Source organism: Lolium rigidum, chromosome 7, assembly GCF_022539505.1.
Source record: "Lolium rigidum isolate FL_2022 chromosome 7, APGP_CSIRO_Lrig_0.1, whole genome shotgun sequence".
NCBI lineage: Eukaryota > Viridiplantae > Streptophyta > Magnoliopsida > Poales > Poaceae > Lolium > Lolium rigidum.
The window spans coordinates 32,495,041-32,511,756 of record NC_061514.1 but is presented as its reverse complement, the minus strand read 5'-3'; the positions used below and the strand labels follow the sequence as shown (position 1 = coordinate 32,511,756).

At 48.7% G+C, this 16,716-nt stretch overlaps 2 protein-coding genes across 2 annotated transcripts; both read right to left on the bottom strand.

Annotated features, from left to right (window-relative positions):
• Positions 1–3,843: 3,843 nt before the first annotated feature.
• Positions 3,844–6,863, bottom strand: LOC124669857. Its single transcript, XM_047206397.1, has 5 exons — positions 6,743–6,863; positions 5,972–6,073; positions 5,791–5,884; positions 4,546–4,705; positions 3,844–3,945 (listed from the first exon to the last, which is right to left on the bottom strand). Exons 1-5 carry the CDS (start codon positions 6,761–6,763, stop codon positions 3,879–3,881), a joined length of 444 nt encoding a protein of 147 aa, XP_047062353.1. The 5' UTR covers positions 6,764–6,863; the 3' UTR covers positions 3,844–3,878.
• An 8,901-nt stretch (positions 6,864–15,764) lies between these two features.
• On the bottom strand, positions 15,765–16,393 carry LOC124676613 (pathogenesis-related protein 1-like). Its single transcript, XM_047212651.1, has one exon. It carries the CDS (start codon positions 16,391–16,393, stop codon positions 15,878–15,880), a length of 516 nt encoding a protein of 171 aa, XP_047068607.1. The 3' UTR covers positions 15,765–15,877.
• Between the last annotated feature and the right edge of the window lie 323 nt (positions 16,394–16,716).

Genomic DNA, 16,716 nt, shown 5'->3' with positions numbered 1-16,716 from the left:
CAAATTTGAAAATTGTGTATATCTTAAAACATGTTCAATTTTAAAAATTAATCATACACTCTTTAAAATTGTTCAAAAAATTTAAAATGATCAATTTTGAAATTTGTCCAAATTTTTTGAAAAAATAAATTTAGGAAATACTGTAGTTTTTTAAAACATATTTTTCTGGAAAAGTGAACATTTGAAAGAAAAAAATAGATTTTGAAAAGTAGCAGAACGATATGAGCCAATCTCCAAACGAACCTAATCCCATAACTTAAGAGTAATGGAAATAACAAGTGTGTGCGGCAACTCGTCTATTGCCGACCAGCAAATGCCTGTCAAATTTCCAGCAAATGCCTGTCGGGCCTAGTCGTGATTCTCCAATTCCGGTGGCCCAATAACTCCTCAAATCTCGACCTGGTCCAGTAGCTTCGATGGTTCTGCTAAAGAAAAGAAAACAGTTCCCTAATCCCGATCTATCCATCTAATCCACATCGCCGCCAGAACATTGACTGACACGAGGTCGCCAGACCCCAGCGCTGCTAGCCCGCGCATCGCCCTACCCCCCAGCGCCATTCTCTATCGCCCTGCGTAATCCCGCCAAATTAATGTGTTGATTGAAGTTTGGCCCCAACGTGGATCGAGAGGCCGATCAAGATTTGGTCAGTTGACTTTTTTTGTTTCTTCTGTATTATTTTATCTAGTTTTCTCGACGATCCTAGAGTTCATGTAGGTGTTTGAATTCAATCTTATTATTTTATCTGTATATAAAAGGAATTTTTTTTGAAATCGAGGCAAAAGCTTTGCCTTGTTTATTAGTACTAATTAAGAAGAAGGTGTCCAGTTTTTAGGAGAAAACTGGGCAAAAGCCTACAACCACATGGCCAAGCCCACACAAGCAACACTTACACACACCCTCAACCAAGTCTAACAAGAGACCCGAACAACAAAACCCCACCCACTCAAGCGAACACAAGAGACCACAATGTGACCCGACAAACACTCACTACCCAACACTCCAGCACCGCACAAAGACTGGCTGTGACATTGGGGGGCCCATCAAACAACTGTGGATCCAGGGTATGCAGTAGCCAACGTGGCAAGAAAGTCACACACCTCTCTGGCAACGATGGCACCGGGCACCGTAGGCAGCAACCCTGGACATAGCAACCCCATCACCAAAAGGGTTGCAAGCCTGTCGACTGCAGCGTCAACAACATCACTCTTCTCAGAACCAAGAGCCTGACTCAGCGGAGAGGCCACAACTAAGATCTCGTGCAAATCATTCCTCGCTTCCTTGGCACAAGGAGGCATAACCACAACATCACACAACTTTTGGAGCTTAGGCAAGACTCGCATGACCGGGGCCGTCATCGCAGAGCACGTCCCAACACGAGGAGAGAAACAACCATAGAAGCCCGCTCAGCTAGCGCTCGCCTTACCAACATCGGGCAAAACCAAAGGATCGTCGGGCGTCCGGGAGAGCCTAACCAACGCAACTTCCGCCCGCTCCAGAAAGCCTCCAAGCGCAAGCACCCAGCCGTGCAAGGAGTCAACCACCTCAAGAAGAGGACGGACGACCTCCTGCAGCAACGCAGCTTGCTTCTCCAAAGCGGATTGCATATCCACCGAGGTCAAAGAGCCAACCGGAGTAGAAACAACTGACGCCCAAGACCGCTGAGAAGGAGGCACATTGGACGGGAGCGGGACCTCGACCTGGGCACGGCGAGGGGCATGATCCTGGCGGGGCGACGACACGGTAGAGCCCGCCAGCGAGCCGAGAGGACGCCAAGCGTTACGGCAGTCACATGCCCGATGACCGTTCTCAAGGCATCTAGAGCATCTAAAGGGATCACAACAAACAGCAGCACGGTGACCCGGAACCAGGCATCTGCAACATCTTCCTTTGAGCCAAGCAGGAACAGGACGACGAGCAGCAGGCTGGGCTGGCCGAGTCAAGCGGCGCGGGCCACGCCGCGGCATCACCTCCTTCCGGCCATCACACTCCTCAACAACAGGAGCAGCATCGATGAAGGTCTTGGTGGCCGGCATCGTCTGGGGAACCAACACCTCAAAACCGCCGACAGCAGCCTCAAAACCGCCGAGAGCAGCAGACCGCGTCGTCTCGAGAGCAAGCTCATCCTCGACATACACGGCATCGGCTGCATCGGAGGCCCCGGAAAAACCACTGGAAACAAGGCCATTGGGGGCAGCCAAGAGCATCGGCAAGGCCAGCACCACCACATTGCCTCCGACAGCATAAGGTGCAACACAGGTCATGGTGGCAGCCGACGGTGGTGTCCGTGGGGCCATCTCCTCTTCATCTTCATCCTCGTCGTCGTCAACAGCGGAAACCCATGAAGCAGGCTCCGGTGCAGCAGCGGTCGCTTGCAGAGTCGAAGCAGGCGGCAGGGTCAGGGGAGCCAGCTCCTCTTCGTTTTCGTCTTCAACTTCAACCTCGCCCACAGCGGCAGCGACCCACAGAACCGGATGTGCTGTGCGCAGAGAAGAACTCTTAACCTCCGAAGCGAACTCACCACCTCCTGCACCGAAGGCCCACGGCGGGGGCGACGACTTCGCCAAGTCCGGATCGAGGCCCGGGCGCGACGGGTTGACGAGGGGAGCGGGCGACGTTGCTGGGATGGATGTCTTCACGTCCATGGAACGCACCAACTTGCAGCGCCCACGAACTGAAGGATCCGACCTGCGGGAGGCGATGGCAGCTGCAGCGAGCTCGGCGCCGTGTCCAGGGAGGCCGCCGACGCGGACATCAGGAGGAGGGCCAGAAGCTACAGGAACGGCGGCACCGCGGCGTCAGCAGGTCCAGCGCCTACATGCCGAGTGGAGGGGTGGGAGAGAGCGACGAGGAGACGTCGGATCTGGCTTCAGCAGGTGGAACGGGCGTCGGGGGAGGGAGATCAGGCTGGTGGCGGCGCCGTCGCGCACCTCGTCGCCATGGTCGCGGAACTGGGTTTCCTACCTGGTCTATTTTAAAACTGTCATAAAAGGAATTATTATGAAGGTATGATTGGAGATTTCATTTTATTGAAATGTTTGATATGTTTCTAGATACTGGAAGGAAGAAATAGCAGATATTGAAGTATATAATTAAATGAATGAGTGCTTTAGTTTGTTTCTTAAAAAATTAGGGGCCACATTTAAACAGCCGTGGTATTTGTTGAAATGTGATTTCTAGGCAAGCAAAAACGAGGAACTTTGCTTCACAACTAATGCGAAGTAGAAATTATTCGCAACCAAACAAGTTACACAGCATGAATTAGAGATTGCATTCCCTAAAACAAGACAGCATTCACAAAGCCATGTTCCCAGATTCGAGAAAACCATGCTAGCAACCAATTACCTCTGGGGGAGAGGCTGGCTCTGACAACTCCACCATGTCCAGCCATGCTCACCACTCTTCGGTCGGATCGCGTTCAATTTAAAGATGGGCCGTGTCCCTGCTGTGGCGTCAGAAAGTTGGGCGTAAATTGGAGTAGCTGGGATCGCAATGAAATCCAGCGAAATGCCTCGCCCAATGACAGTGCAAAAAAAGAGAGAGATGAAGGTTCAGCAGCAAGCATCACTGACACTGCCCCCAGTTCAGCTCAGCTCACACAACACGCACTCACTATAACGAGCCAGCGGAATTCCCTCACTCCCCAGCATGGCCTCGCACAAGTATTTGATCCAGCATCAGATACGTATCATGATTGCTGCTTCCAGTGTTAGTACGTCCTGCTATATACTGCTACTGTAGCTTTCCTTCTTTCACCCTCCACAAAAAAAATCTGAATAAAAATAACCCCAATATCCTAGCTACGGAATGTACCACTGAACCTCCCACGCCAGCCCACCCAAGTTGTAGCTCTTCTGTTTTGCTCAACGAACCGCAGCGGCTATGCTTCCGGTCTGCTGTTGATGGCGAGTGTGAAGTATATCAGTATCATCGTCCCCACGCTCGACCTGTGCAGGAGAAACAAACATGACAGAGGAGAAGGAAACGGGTTAGGGTTCGTTGAGTTTTGTCGGTACATGATCATTCTGTCCTTTGAAATGAATAATGCTGTTCTGTTTACAGAGTAGTAACCAGCCTGCTGGAACATGCACTCAGACTATAATCCAGGTAACTTAATGTCAGCCCAAGTCTGGAGAGAAAATCTTGGGAGCAAAACACAACAATAACTACTCATGACCGAGGGAACACAACAACGTTCAGTAACACAACAACGTTCAGTTAATCTGGACAGACACAATGGCAGAAGCTAGGCCAATTGAGGGGCTCAATTAGTCAGGTATCACACACAGTTACCAGGTTCACCATTCATATTTAATTCAATAGCATTCTTGAACAAAAAATCAATAGGAAGGTAGTGTCTCATGATTCTGTTGCTCAACACAGATCGAAAAGCGCTGTCGGTGACAACCATTAGATTAGTCATATGTCATTTTTTTTGTATTGAGAGTATTTGTTGCATTCTAAGACCTACGTAACTAAGCTCAGACCAACAAGAGTAGATTTTTTTTAACAAAACAAAAGACAACTAACAAACGTGGGTGACTTACAAAGTTGCAAAGAAGAGAAGGATTCTCCGTGGATGATATGAAGTGAGCCGATTGAATCTTTTGCTCCTCCCTTCAGCAGAGTCGGTTATTGCAGGTGTGGAGGCGGTACATTGCGGTGTAACCAAAGTTTTGTTAAGCTGCTCCAGTTGAGACGGCACAACTGCAGTGAACAAAATCCAAGGAAATTTAAACACCAGTAGTCCTGCAGTTATCATTGTTGGAGACCAGCAGTAGTAGAGCAGTACAAGAAAAGAAAACTATAGTGTTCCGATTCAGAAATTAAATATGCTTAAAGCAGTTTACACAGTTTTGTTTGCCAACCATAGAAGCACAATTTATTGTATGTAATAGGACAAGCCAGCTTAAAGGAATTTTTAGAAGCTATCTCCCTTCAGAATTCTACTTACAAAGTCGGAACATTTTGTCTTTTTTTCTGGTCTACATACAGTTCAAGCTGCTGCTCAAAATACATATGTGTGTGGAGCAATAATGGCTGGAACAATGATTAAGTGTCGCTCGACAAGTCTAGACTTGTCGCACGACAAGTCTACGTGTCGCAACTCTGATGTCGACACGTTGGAGCGACACGACAAGTTGAACTTGTCGGCGACAAGCCTCGACTTGTCTAGGTCAATTGGTCGAGCGTCAAGTTGTATGCCTGGGATATAAATATCCTCCTGAAACCCTACATACCAGTTTCTGGTCGCATTTCCCTCCCCTGGCGCCGCCTCTCCCCTGGCGCCGCCTCTCCTCTGGCCACTGCCGGCTCGCCGGCACCGTCGCTTCCACCTTTCCCCTGGTTTGTCTCCACTCCCTATGCCATCAATATATATTCCAGTATACCAAAATTGATAGGCTGGTTACTTAGTATTTTTTAATAGTTCCTTGTCGACAACACATCGACAAGTCTAGCACTTGTCTAGACTTGTCACGGCTTGTCTGCTTGTCGGTACCCCAACGACAAGTTGCGACACGTCGACACGTAATCGTTGGGCTGGAATCAAACGGGACTTGCAAAAAGAAGTGTTACAAAAGAATAACTACTTCCTCCGGCCTAAATTAATTGGCACAGCCATATATAATGTCCAATACCAGTGTACTCCTAAGCTGCCTCAATTATTTTGGACAGGGGGGAGTAGTTGATTTAAGGTCTGAATGTTGTATAACAAATGAATGCAAAATTCAATATACAGAATAGTTCCTCAAAACAAAAGAAAGTCAAGATAGGGAGCACTAGTTTATGACCTTTAATAATAAGCTTTTTTGCCAAATCATCTGGCTCCTGCTCTTCGCCGCCCCTCCTCTCCGTGCGATTTGGACCCTTCCGTGATAGCGCTCTCTGCAGGAGAAATATAGCAGGTCAAGACTCACTCAAATAAGTACTGCATAGCCATGCTTATTACTGTATGAGAATTAGAAGACATACTGTCATCTTTGGACTTCCAGTGCAGCATTTATCAGGTTGTTGAGGCAGACTCTCAATGTCCAAAACCACATTTTCTGTCCTGTCCATCCTTCTGATCTGGCTCTGCAACAAAAACTCCTTTCAATACAATGATATGTACCAAATCTCAGTTTATTGGCCCTTGGCTTGAAGCATACTGAAAGTAAGCCAGCAATCGATATGATTAGAGTTTCGTATCATGTAATGCTGCACTATAGTGAGGAGTGCACTAACATGCCTGACCTACTGCTATCAGTACAGGTTCCAGTAGCCATGATAAGAGCATTATTTGGCAAAGCACCACCAGCATAGATTCATCAAGGCACCAGGCCCATGGCACTGCCGTACTAGAAAAACCATGATTTCTAAGAAGACTTTCTTATGTACCAGCTATAAAAGCAAACCAAATTAATTAATTATTTAGTTAGGACATCTCTGGTATAGAGCCAACCATTATCCAATGCAGTGCCTTCCGAACTAATCCGTTTCTAAGAACATTTCAGAAACACACTTTTGAAAAAGTAATCAAAATCATTTTCTGTATCCATCAATAGCACTAATTCATAAGAAAACTGCACCAAATACACCAAAAAATCGGTCCTACTGAACCGGAAGCAAAACTGATATGATGCAACATGATCACATATGACATGTGTTAACTATGACCTTCACCTTTCCTATTGTGGAAGTAAAAAAAAAAATAGCGAAAAAGAAGGGAGTAGCAAACAGATGTGGTGTATTCACAGTGCCAACCTGCAGCAAATCGTCATCCATAAAAAGCTTAGCCCAAGAAAGTTCAACTTAGCACCACGCCAACTACAATCCAAGAAAAAAGAAGCAAACAATAAATGAGTGGAACCTGAGTTAATCTAAAGGGAAAGAGCAAACGGGCAAGAGCCCCGGGCACCAACCTTTGAGTATTGTATAGTACTTCACCAACAACCTATAGATAAGGGCTACAGCATGCTTGTGAAACCTACGGCTCTCCAACCGTGCAACATTTCAAGCACACCGGACAAGCGCATAGATGCGAAATGCAGGACAGGATCCACAGTTGACACATGCTTTCAGGTTAACTAAGACTATTGGGAACAGACATCTCTTGGCTCATAGCGAATCACTGGGAACAGACATCTCTTGGCTCAAAGTGACAAGAGGGCGAGGTGGGTCAGATCTGAGGGCTACCTTTCCACTCACTCCTGCTTTTTTTGCAGTACTCCACTGGAGATGATGGATGTGAGTTTTTTTGCAGCTCAGATACTTGTGTTCCAAATTAACCTGCGGAAAGTGCGTCAAGCAGCAGGTATAATGCCATTTTCGCGCGCAACCATCGAGTTGGAAATAAAAGGAGCCTTGACAGCAACCGTACAACAATAAAAGGAACCTGAAGCTAGAGATTTGCAGAAAACTTGGTAGGGTGTGGATTCCACCAAGTGTACAAATGGTACACCAGCCAACGAACCAACCAGGATTATGAAAGGTGATGCAATGCAGCCACGTAAAAAAAAATAATGTTATTTTTCAGAGAAAGAAACACAGGAACCCTCCATTTCAGAGCGAACGGAGAAACACATGTGCCAACTAATTTCTACTCCTACCTAACAACGCAGCAGGGACTGATGCAAGTGCGTTTCAAATGCTCTCCTCATCTTCACCGACGAACGGCAGGTAATAAGGAGCCCCCTACTACCCAGACGCGCTAAATTAAAGTGGTGCTTAATTAAACGGCATGCAACGAAATTTTCGCGAATCCATCTCGAGCTTAAATTCCGCTTCTTGCCAGGAACGCCTCCGCAGGCCCCGGCCTACACTGCGGAGTTCACGAGTGGTATCGAGTTCAGTTAGAACTTAGAACGGGTCGAGCCTAGGCGCTGGAGAAGATTTTTGAATCGGTTCCAGGAGCGGTCTGGGAAGGCGGCGGAGGCGGCGGCAGAGGCCGTTAGAGGCATTCGCTGGTATTCCAACTCTCCAAGATTCGAGAAGGCAGGCCGGCGGGCGGGACGGGCCAGTTCAGGGAGAAGGTGAAAGAGGGAAGGAGAAGGGGTGACTGTGGCGGCGGAGTGTAGGAGGAGAGGAGAAGAGGGCAGGCGCGCGGCCACGTACCCGGCAGCTTTGTTGGTCCTCGCTTCTTCGCCGGCTACTGAAACCTGGGTAGATGGACGGAGGACTCTTCTTCGGATCGGGTGAGCGCAGTTGGCAAGAACCAGAGCAGAGCAGGGGCAATGGCGGCGGAGCGAGCTAGGAGAGAGAGAGAGGGGAGAGGAGAGTGTTGTGGGATGGAAACTGCGACGGTGGTCGAAGGGGGAGGAGAAAGAGGCTGGCTGGAGCAGTGTAGTTCACGAGGCGCGTGCACGTCTGGTGCCTCGGGCCTAGAGCACGGCGTGGACATGGTCCGTGGACCAGCCTCGGACGATCGGTTCTCCGGCAGCGAGCAGAGCCGGTGGGCAGGGTTCAGGCGTGAGACGGAGTGAGCTGGGTGGGGCACGGTCGCGGCGTCCGAGGAAGCGGAGAGACGACGGTCAGCGCAGCGCAGCGAGCAGCGTGGCGGTGTGGGCGCGCGCGTGTCGAGACTGTTCACGGCACAGATCCACCGCTTCCACGGCCGCAACTGTTGCTGCCTGGCACGCGGGACGTCACGTGGATCTCGGACGTGTGTGCGCTCGCGGCATCGCATGCCCCCGCCACGTCGCTCGTCGGCCAACGTGTACACCGGTCTCCTCGTAGGCTCGTACGTTTCTGTCCCTCGCTGTGCCCGTCGGCCCTCCTACCCGGCGGCTCTCCACCCGGTACAAATTAGATGTCTACGAGCATCTTCACCCGCAGCCCCGATAGCGTTTCAGGGCTGGCGTAATTTTTGAGCTCGCACTTTAAACGGTGCTGGCTAGTTTTCGAGCCCGCCGGCATTTCCGTGCTGGATTATTGGCCAAGGGCGCGAATCGGACGCCGGCGCCTCGTGGAAGGTCAGAAAACGAGCGTGGGTTCCGCCTGGCAACCACACACACTGATTTCCCGTCTCCTACCCACGCTGAGCCGACTCCCACCCCTCTAGATCGCCACCATCACCGTCGTCGCCGCGCCCCTGCTTACAATAGACACCGCCGCCTGTCTAGGAACCGCCGTCCATCGACACGGCCGCCACCCCCTCGATCGGCGGCCGCTGTTTCGCCTGGAACAGAGCTCGCCGCCACCGCGGCACAACCGCCCCGCCCGCAAGGTGTTCGTCCGATTGCCGCGACGGATGACAACAAACGAGATGGAGGCCTATTTTGCAACATGCCAGGAAGTAGCACGCAAGGATGTTGAGCGTGCTTTTGGGGTGCTTCAGCAGCGTTTCGTCATTGTTAGATACCCTGCTCTCACTTGGTCTGAGTCTTAGTTGTGGGAGGTGATGAACGCATATGTGATCATGCACAACATGATCATTGAGAGCGAGCGCGATGAACCTATGCAGTATGATCAACCATTTGATTATCAAGGGCCACTTGCTGAGGTAGAGCATGCACCCCAAGAATTTGCTGCTTTTCTTCGTATGGACAATGAAATTTAAGATGTAGGTGTCCATGTACAACTGAAAGCGGATCTAGCTGATTTTATTTCTATTTGTTTGTTATATTAATAATTTAAGTACTATTTGTTTGTTTGGTTGTATGAATAATTTAAGTACTATTTGTTTGATTGATTGTATGAATAGTTTAAGTACTATTTGTTTGATTGCATCAATAATTTAATTCTATTTGTGTGATTGTATGAATAAAATGTGATTGATATGTTGTTTCAAAATATTGTAAAAAAAAAAATGGGGGCCGCCATATGGAGGCGCCGGTGTGGGAACAACCTCCCCAAATAGAGGATGCACTATTAACTATGTGGGTCTACCCATTTATGTCGACTTAAATTGTTAAATTCGACTGCACATCTTTTTACGCTGGTGTCCAGCCCAATGCAAAAAAAAATAGATTTTGCATTCCGGAGAAGCATAATTTACACAGGGAATAAACGAAAATGAAAAAAAAACTAAAAGGCGTATGTAGCATCTGCCACCCTAGGCTACTCCTCGTCGTCGATCACGGCGAATTTCGGTATTGCCCACGGCCAGTTGGCGACCGGCGGAACGTACATCGGTGTTGCCGGTGGTAGAGGTGGAGCGGTCGGCACAACCCACGGATTGAACGGTGGAGGCAGCGACGGGTGCGAGTCCGAGTTCCGCAACACCGGTTCGAGTGCCTCATACTCCGTGAGACCTGCGGCATGATGTCGGCGATGTACCGGGGCGGCGTAGGAGGCTCCCGTGGCACCTCCGACACGAGGATGTCGAGCCTCTCGATTTTTTCGTCGGTCATCGTCGCCAGCGAGCTCGGAACTTCATCCAACGCAGTCGGAGAAGAGGAACACTTCCGCTCGTCGTCATCCATGCGCCCAACTGCAAGACACCAAACATCTAGAGCAGCCGACGTGACAACAACCAACGAGCGCGCCTTACGCCAACCACCAGACATGAAACTCACCGGATCAAGAAACTGGGTCACTTGCACCTCCACACCACCGGTAGGAGAAACACCGTGATGGAGGAAAATCATGGACAAATTATTCCAACGTGGCGACGTATCCTCCATGGAAGGCAGCACCCCAAGGAAGCGCTAGGCAACCCTAATTATAAGGCAAAGCGAAGCCAGGAGTCCCCACACCCTCCTGTCGCCGAAACGACGGAGGGAGGAGGTGGGATTGACGGCTTGCCAATGTAATTGGGGGCAGATGGTGTCACCTCCTAGATCATTTCTTCTAGGAGCTAGGTGGGCGAACAAAGAGTTCCTCTTTTCTGCTTTCCTCTTCTCCTCTCCACGCTACAGTGTCCGTGAGAGGCGAACAGGAGAAGCCGCGTTTCCCCAATCTCCCTGCCGGCCAGGCCGCCGGTTTCCTCCCTCTCCGTCGGCTGCTTCGGCGGCGGGAGAGTGGGGGAACCGCGGATCTGTGCTTTCGGCCTGTAGATAGTAGGGATCTAGTGTCAGTCGGCGTCGTTTTGGTGGTGGAGGCGACGCCGGCGAGAATAATGGTGCCTCAGCTCAATCTCCATCGCGGCGGCGCTGTCCATGGCGGCGCCGGAGAGCTGGAGGCCAAGTCTACCCATGGATCCGGTGGATCTGTGGGTCTAGGTTTCCTGGAGGGGTCGACGCGGCGACGGCGTCTCCTCTCCCTTGGATTTTGTCCTCCGGCTTCGTCGTCGTGGCTGCGTTCACTCCAACGCCGCCATGGAGCTTGGGAGGTTCTGTACAGGAGTAGCGCTGGTGCTAGTCGCCGGTAGGCTCTAGAGGCTGGCTTGGCCGATGCGGGCTGTGTGGAAGCGGGCGGGCGACGCGACGGTTTTCCATCGACCTTGTCGATCGGCTCCGGTGGCGTCGCGACTCGGACGAGCTCGGGGCTCTCCCCAGCCGATGTTCCCCAAAGTAAGCTATCCCGTCGGGCGCGGCGGGTGCGGATTGAGGTCCACAAAGCAGCGGTGTCTGCGAGGGTGCTCATCCGAGTTCTGGCTTGTGGTGGTCATCTCCTTCCCTTCCGGCGTCTTCGGCGGCAGCGGTTACAGGAGGTGCTCATCGGTGTGCTGCACAGAGATCTTCAGGGCCTTTTTGTAATTTTCTTCTTTCGGGAGGTCTTTTGTGCAAAGTGTCGGCACAGCTGGCGTGTTCCTGAGGTTTCTGCGTTGTAATCAACTGATATTTTAATATATGCGCGGTAACTTTCCTCAAAAAAAAATATGAAAGTAACGTGCATAAACCACTTTTTTTTGTTTGTTTGAGAGTAGCTTATCACGTGTATCACGCGATGTGCATAAACCACTTGTATTGTCATAAATCAGTACACCTGATTATCAACATTGGTTGTGCTAAATTTTTGTGTCGTCCAAAGGTGCGTGAAACATAGCAAAAATAATGTCCCACATCTTGCCTGTACACAACACTATATTTTGTGCGTCTATTAATGTACCGAGAGTCATTTTAGTATTCGTGCCGCCTACACGTCGCGTACCCGCGAATTAGTGGGAATTAGTGTAGTTCTGCCCTTGATCGGGACAGTGGTGCATTCTCAGGAGGCAGGTAAGTGACGCAAAAGCACTAGGAGCTCACGATGGAGCACTCGGAAGAGGAGAAAGGGCACTGCAATGATGACACCATCGTAGGTAGCTAAAAGCATCTGTAGCAGATCTCGTAAAAACACCAAAACCGTATATAACCAGCTTGTCGATGAAGAGTCCAAGTAGGTGCAAAGGTTAAGTACTCAAGAAGGTGGCAATAATACTAAGTACTTTTATCTTATTGCTAACAGAAAAACATAGGAAGAAGAAGATCTTTTAACTTGAAAAAGATGAAGGTATTATAGTTGGGGAGGATAATTTAAAGGTATGCATTACTAACTACTATAAGAATTTGACCATCCCCAAGACTACAGCTGGACCACCTTGCATGGGCACCAGAGAAGCACGAATTGTTTACGGTGAAAAGTGTGTATGATCTCGCTATGTCGCTATGAACGAGGGATGGAGATTAACTGCTGAGGCATATAGTGCAGCTCCTGATGGCACTAGGAAGATATGGGATCTTGTCTGGAAAGCGGAGGTGCCACCAAAAGTTCAGTATTTTGCTTGGCGACTGGCTACTGACTCTCTTTCGACTTGGCAAAATAAAATGAAGCGTACGCTCGAGGTAACGGATCAATGCCCTCTGTGCAGTCTGGAAACTAAAGATAATGCCTTCAACAAGGCAAAGAACGCAGACTGCAGAGACAATGCCTTCAACAAGGTAACGACGAACATGCGCCGTCATCATCCGCCATGACCGAAGTCAGGGCCGGCTTTCACCGGAAGCTACGCCTCACCATCGGGAGCTAGACGACGGATCGCGAAGAGAAGACCACCACCGCCATGCCTAGAGTAGAAACTCCAGGCGCCCTCGTGAAGCGGAAGGGACACAAACGAAGAATGCACTCCGCTGTCCGCAGGAGCCCGCCCATCCCCTCCGCCCGATCCCCATGGGGACCAGATCAGATTGAAAGGAGAGGCCGCTGCATCTTGCGGCCACCGGATCCGCTGTGGCTGCCGTCCCTTCGCTCCACCGACACCACGGGAAGAAACGACGAGCACCGTCGTCGCCGCAACTCGGCGCCAAGAGGACGTCCGCCGCCGCCACCACACCGCCTAGGCTTTGCCTAGCGATGCTGCCGGCAGCGGCGGCGGAGAGTAGAACGCCGGGAGGGGGGCTGGAGTGGGCTAGTGGAGGTGGGCGCCCCGGCGGCGGTGCGGCGCCGCCACGCGGGGGCGGGTTAGGGTTGGGAGTCGGGGGCTGGTTAGGGTTGGGAGTCGGGGGCGGGTTAGGGTTGGGAGTCGGGTTAGGGTCTTCATGCCTATGGATGCTAATTGTGAAGTGTTGCATTGTCATACGTCCACTGCGAGGTATTTATAGAACTTGCAAGATGGCTAACTTAATCTCTCTCTTTTTATATAATCCCATTATCATGTGGATCTGCATAGCATACGTATGTGGCGTGGTGTGACGAGGCAGGTACACCTGCTTATCGCTAGGGTGTCGTAGGGCGGCCGACGATGAGGACATACTACCTCCATTCTCCATTCCAACGAATAAGGTTTCCCATGTTTAGCCCCTCTCCTTTTTAGGTCTTTAGATGTTTTGAGGAGGAGTTTACCTTTTATCATTGGTTCATTAGGTTGGGGCTAGGCACCCCTTTTTTAAATCTCTTGCAAATTTAAGATAGAGGAAATTATGCCTTTTCATAATTTCAGCATGAGGGAGTAACTTCTTTAGCTTGAAAGTTAAAGAATAGACTCCACCAGTTCACAACACAAGCATAGACAAAAGCATTAAAATTTGGAATTAATATATAATGATACATGAGAAATTTACTCGGTATGGCATTGAGAACCATATATAGGTAGATATGGTGGACATGTTGAAAATAACTCTACTCAAGGTAGTTGGATGCACAAACACTATATCATGTTTACTACGTGAAAGGCTAGCAATAGGAAGAATTTTTACCACTAAGAAAAAGCGTGCAAAAGTGTCCATATTACTACTCATTTCCTAACATGAAAGATAAACTTAAAATTAAACATAAAAGAGGTAAATGAGTGCTAGTACTACATGTGACACTTCCAAGATATCATAAAATCAAGAATAAAACAATAAAAAAAAGTATAAGACTAGTCATGAGGTCCTCATATGTCACTACTCACCCCTTCACCTTTTTTTAATAGCATCCAAACTTAAACTTCATTTTATTCGAGTATCTAAATGATAAAAAATAAGTACATCTAAATGTGGTGGTATTTCATTCAAAAACAAGATTTCTGAACAAAACTTAAAAAACTAAAACTAGATAAATACGCTCCAAGTTCCTGCACTAGTTGCATATGTTGCTCGAAAAATAAAGTTTAGATGTTTGCAAACCGAGAGTGTGATAGGTCAGTGGGGTGCCTTGGGCAACCCCAAGATTATGGTTTTCACCATTTTTGGATAGCTACTTGTTTGTTGTTCCTCCATTCTCCATGAAAAAACTTCAACCAAACTTTCTCCCATTTTTCTTTCTACGGGGTAACATTAGTGACATAAAGATAATATCCAAGATGCTATGCAAACTCCAAATAAATTAGGATCTCAAATTTCCAGAGAAAATCTTATTGGCAAACATCCACAATATTCCAAAAGAATCTAAAAGAAACTCAAAGAAACCACTTTTACACCAAAGGACATAATTTATCTGGAATAAGAGTTGATGCATCAGAAATTTTTGCCAATTTTTGTGCATACATAGGTTGAAAATTTGAATTTCTATTTCGAATTTTTATTTTGAAATATTTGAAGGTTCAAGCATAGTATGAGAAATATGAAATTGGCCATGGTACTTCTTAACGTATAGGTGAAGTTCCATTTGTTTATTTGGAAGTTATTGAAAACTTTTTGAGATAAATTAAATAGAAAGGAAAAATAGACATTTTTTAGTTATTTGAAATTTTCCTCACTGCATTTGTTTAGAAATTTTAAACCAATAATGCATGACATGCTCATGATGCCTATTTGAACTCCTAATTAGGTTTAATTAAAAAGTAGAGATGTTACACAAGTGATATGCACATCTAATTATTTTTGCAGCTTGCTATTTGGACTTTTGAACAATGATTGGTCGTCTGGGCTCCTTCACGACTCTTTCTTCCCTCACGAGTCACGACCATCTCTTCTTCTTCGCCCAAATCGGCAACACACTGTGCTATCTAGGATCATCTTCCACTTCCACCTGCTGCCCAACGAGCTCCTTACATGTCTGATCGCCAGACTTGTGTAGTGTCCTCTCTGCAAATAATCATAATTTTTTTTTATCACAGACTATCATTTTGTTGACACAACCATATTGTCCAACACAACTATTATTCTGAGTAATAATAAGGAATACTATTATTCAGTTGTCAAGGATTTTCTAGTATCCAGTACTCCCTCTAGATTTACAGTACCGAAAGTTTCAGATATTGGTTAGCAAAGTTAGAGAATCATCGGCACCACACTAATATCAACTACCTACGATTAGTGGACCGGTTATTGTACAAGATCTTATCAACAAATAAAGATCCAAGGAGCAATAGCAACAAGAATACACACCAAAGATCCAGAGCACTTTATTGCAAACGCACAATATGGAAAAACATAGTATTACAGACAACGTGCGGCGGAGTGCAGACAGGCAGCACCCATTGCTATACACAAAAACACTCGATCAGACGTAGAAATGAACTTGATGGAACCTCTCGAGGAGTAGCGCGCCGAGGGAGTACGTAGCACGATGGCTGGATCATATCCATCGCATGCAGCAGCAGTAGTGCATACTTAATTAAGCAGCAGAGCTTGCAGCCAGATACGGGCGGCGGTTGTTCCAGTTCCCCTGCGGGTAGTAGTTGCAGGTGATGAAGACGCCGAGATTGTTGTCGCAGTCTACGCGGGCGCAGCCGATGAGCGTGGATTCGCGCCACACCACCTGCGTGTAGTGGCCGCACCCGTACGGGCCCCAGCAGCTGTTGCTGTTGTAGTCGTAGTACTGCTTCTCGTCCACCCATGTGTTCACGGCGTCGACCCCCGTCCACGGCCAGCCGGCGGAGCCCCAGAAGATGTTCTCGCCGTAGCCGACCACACCAGAGTGTCCCCCGCAGACGCCGCGCCGCTGGTTCGCCCACCACTGCGCGTAATCCGCCAGGTTCTGGTCCCACCACACCTGCCCTAGGCCCACCTCCGCGCGCGCTGCGGTGTGGGCGGCGACGTAGTCCTCCGGCGAGTTCTGAGCCATGGTGGTGGTGGTGGCGGCCATGGCGATCACCGCCATGGCCAGCGCCAGGGCACAGGCGCTGCGCATCGTCGCCGCCATATGCACACACACGTTCGCTACACAGCTAGCTTGCTTGATGCCGATGCGCGCGGATGGATGGTGTAAGTGTCAGTGTTGCATTGTCATACGTTCATTGCTGGATATTTATAGGAAAACTTGCAAGATGGCTAACTTAATCTCTCTCTTTTCAAATAATCCCATTATCAAGTGGATCGATATAGTATACGAACGTGGCGTGGCAGGTACACCCGCTTATGGCTAGGGCCGACGATGATCACAGATATTCCAATATGCATGCATGTGTCGGGACTGGAAAGAAGAGACTCGGTAGTACAGTACGTTGTTAACCT

Excerpts from the sequence above, each read along its gene's own strand:
- LOC124669857 (XM_047206397.1), bottom strand. The coding sequence starts at position 6,763 with ATGGATGACGATTTGCTGCAG. Across the intron at positions 6,074-6,742 it reads TGGATGACGATTTGCTGCAG|AGCCAGATCAGAAGGATGGA; the intron begins GTTGGCACTGTG and ends TTTTTGTTGCAG. Across the intron at positions 5,885-5,971 it reads CTGGAAGTCCAAAGATGACA|AGAGCGCTATCACGGAAGGG; the intron begins GTATGTCTTCTA and ends TTTCTCCTGCAG.
- LOC124676613 (XM_047212651.1), bottom strand. The coding sequence starts at position 16,393 with ATGCGCAGCGCCTGTGCCCTGGCGCTGGCCATGGCGGTGATCGCCATG.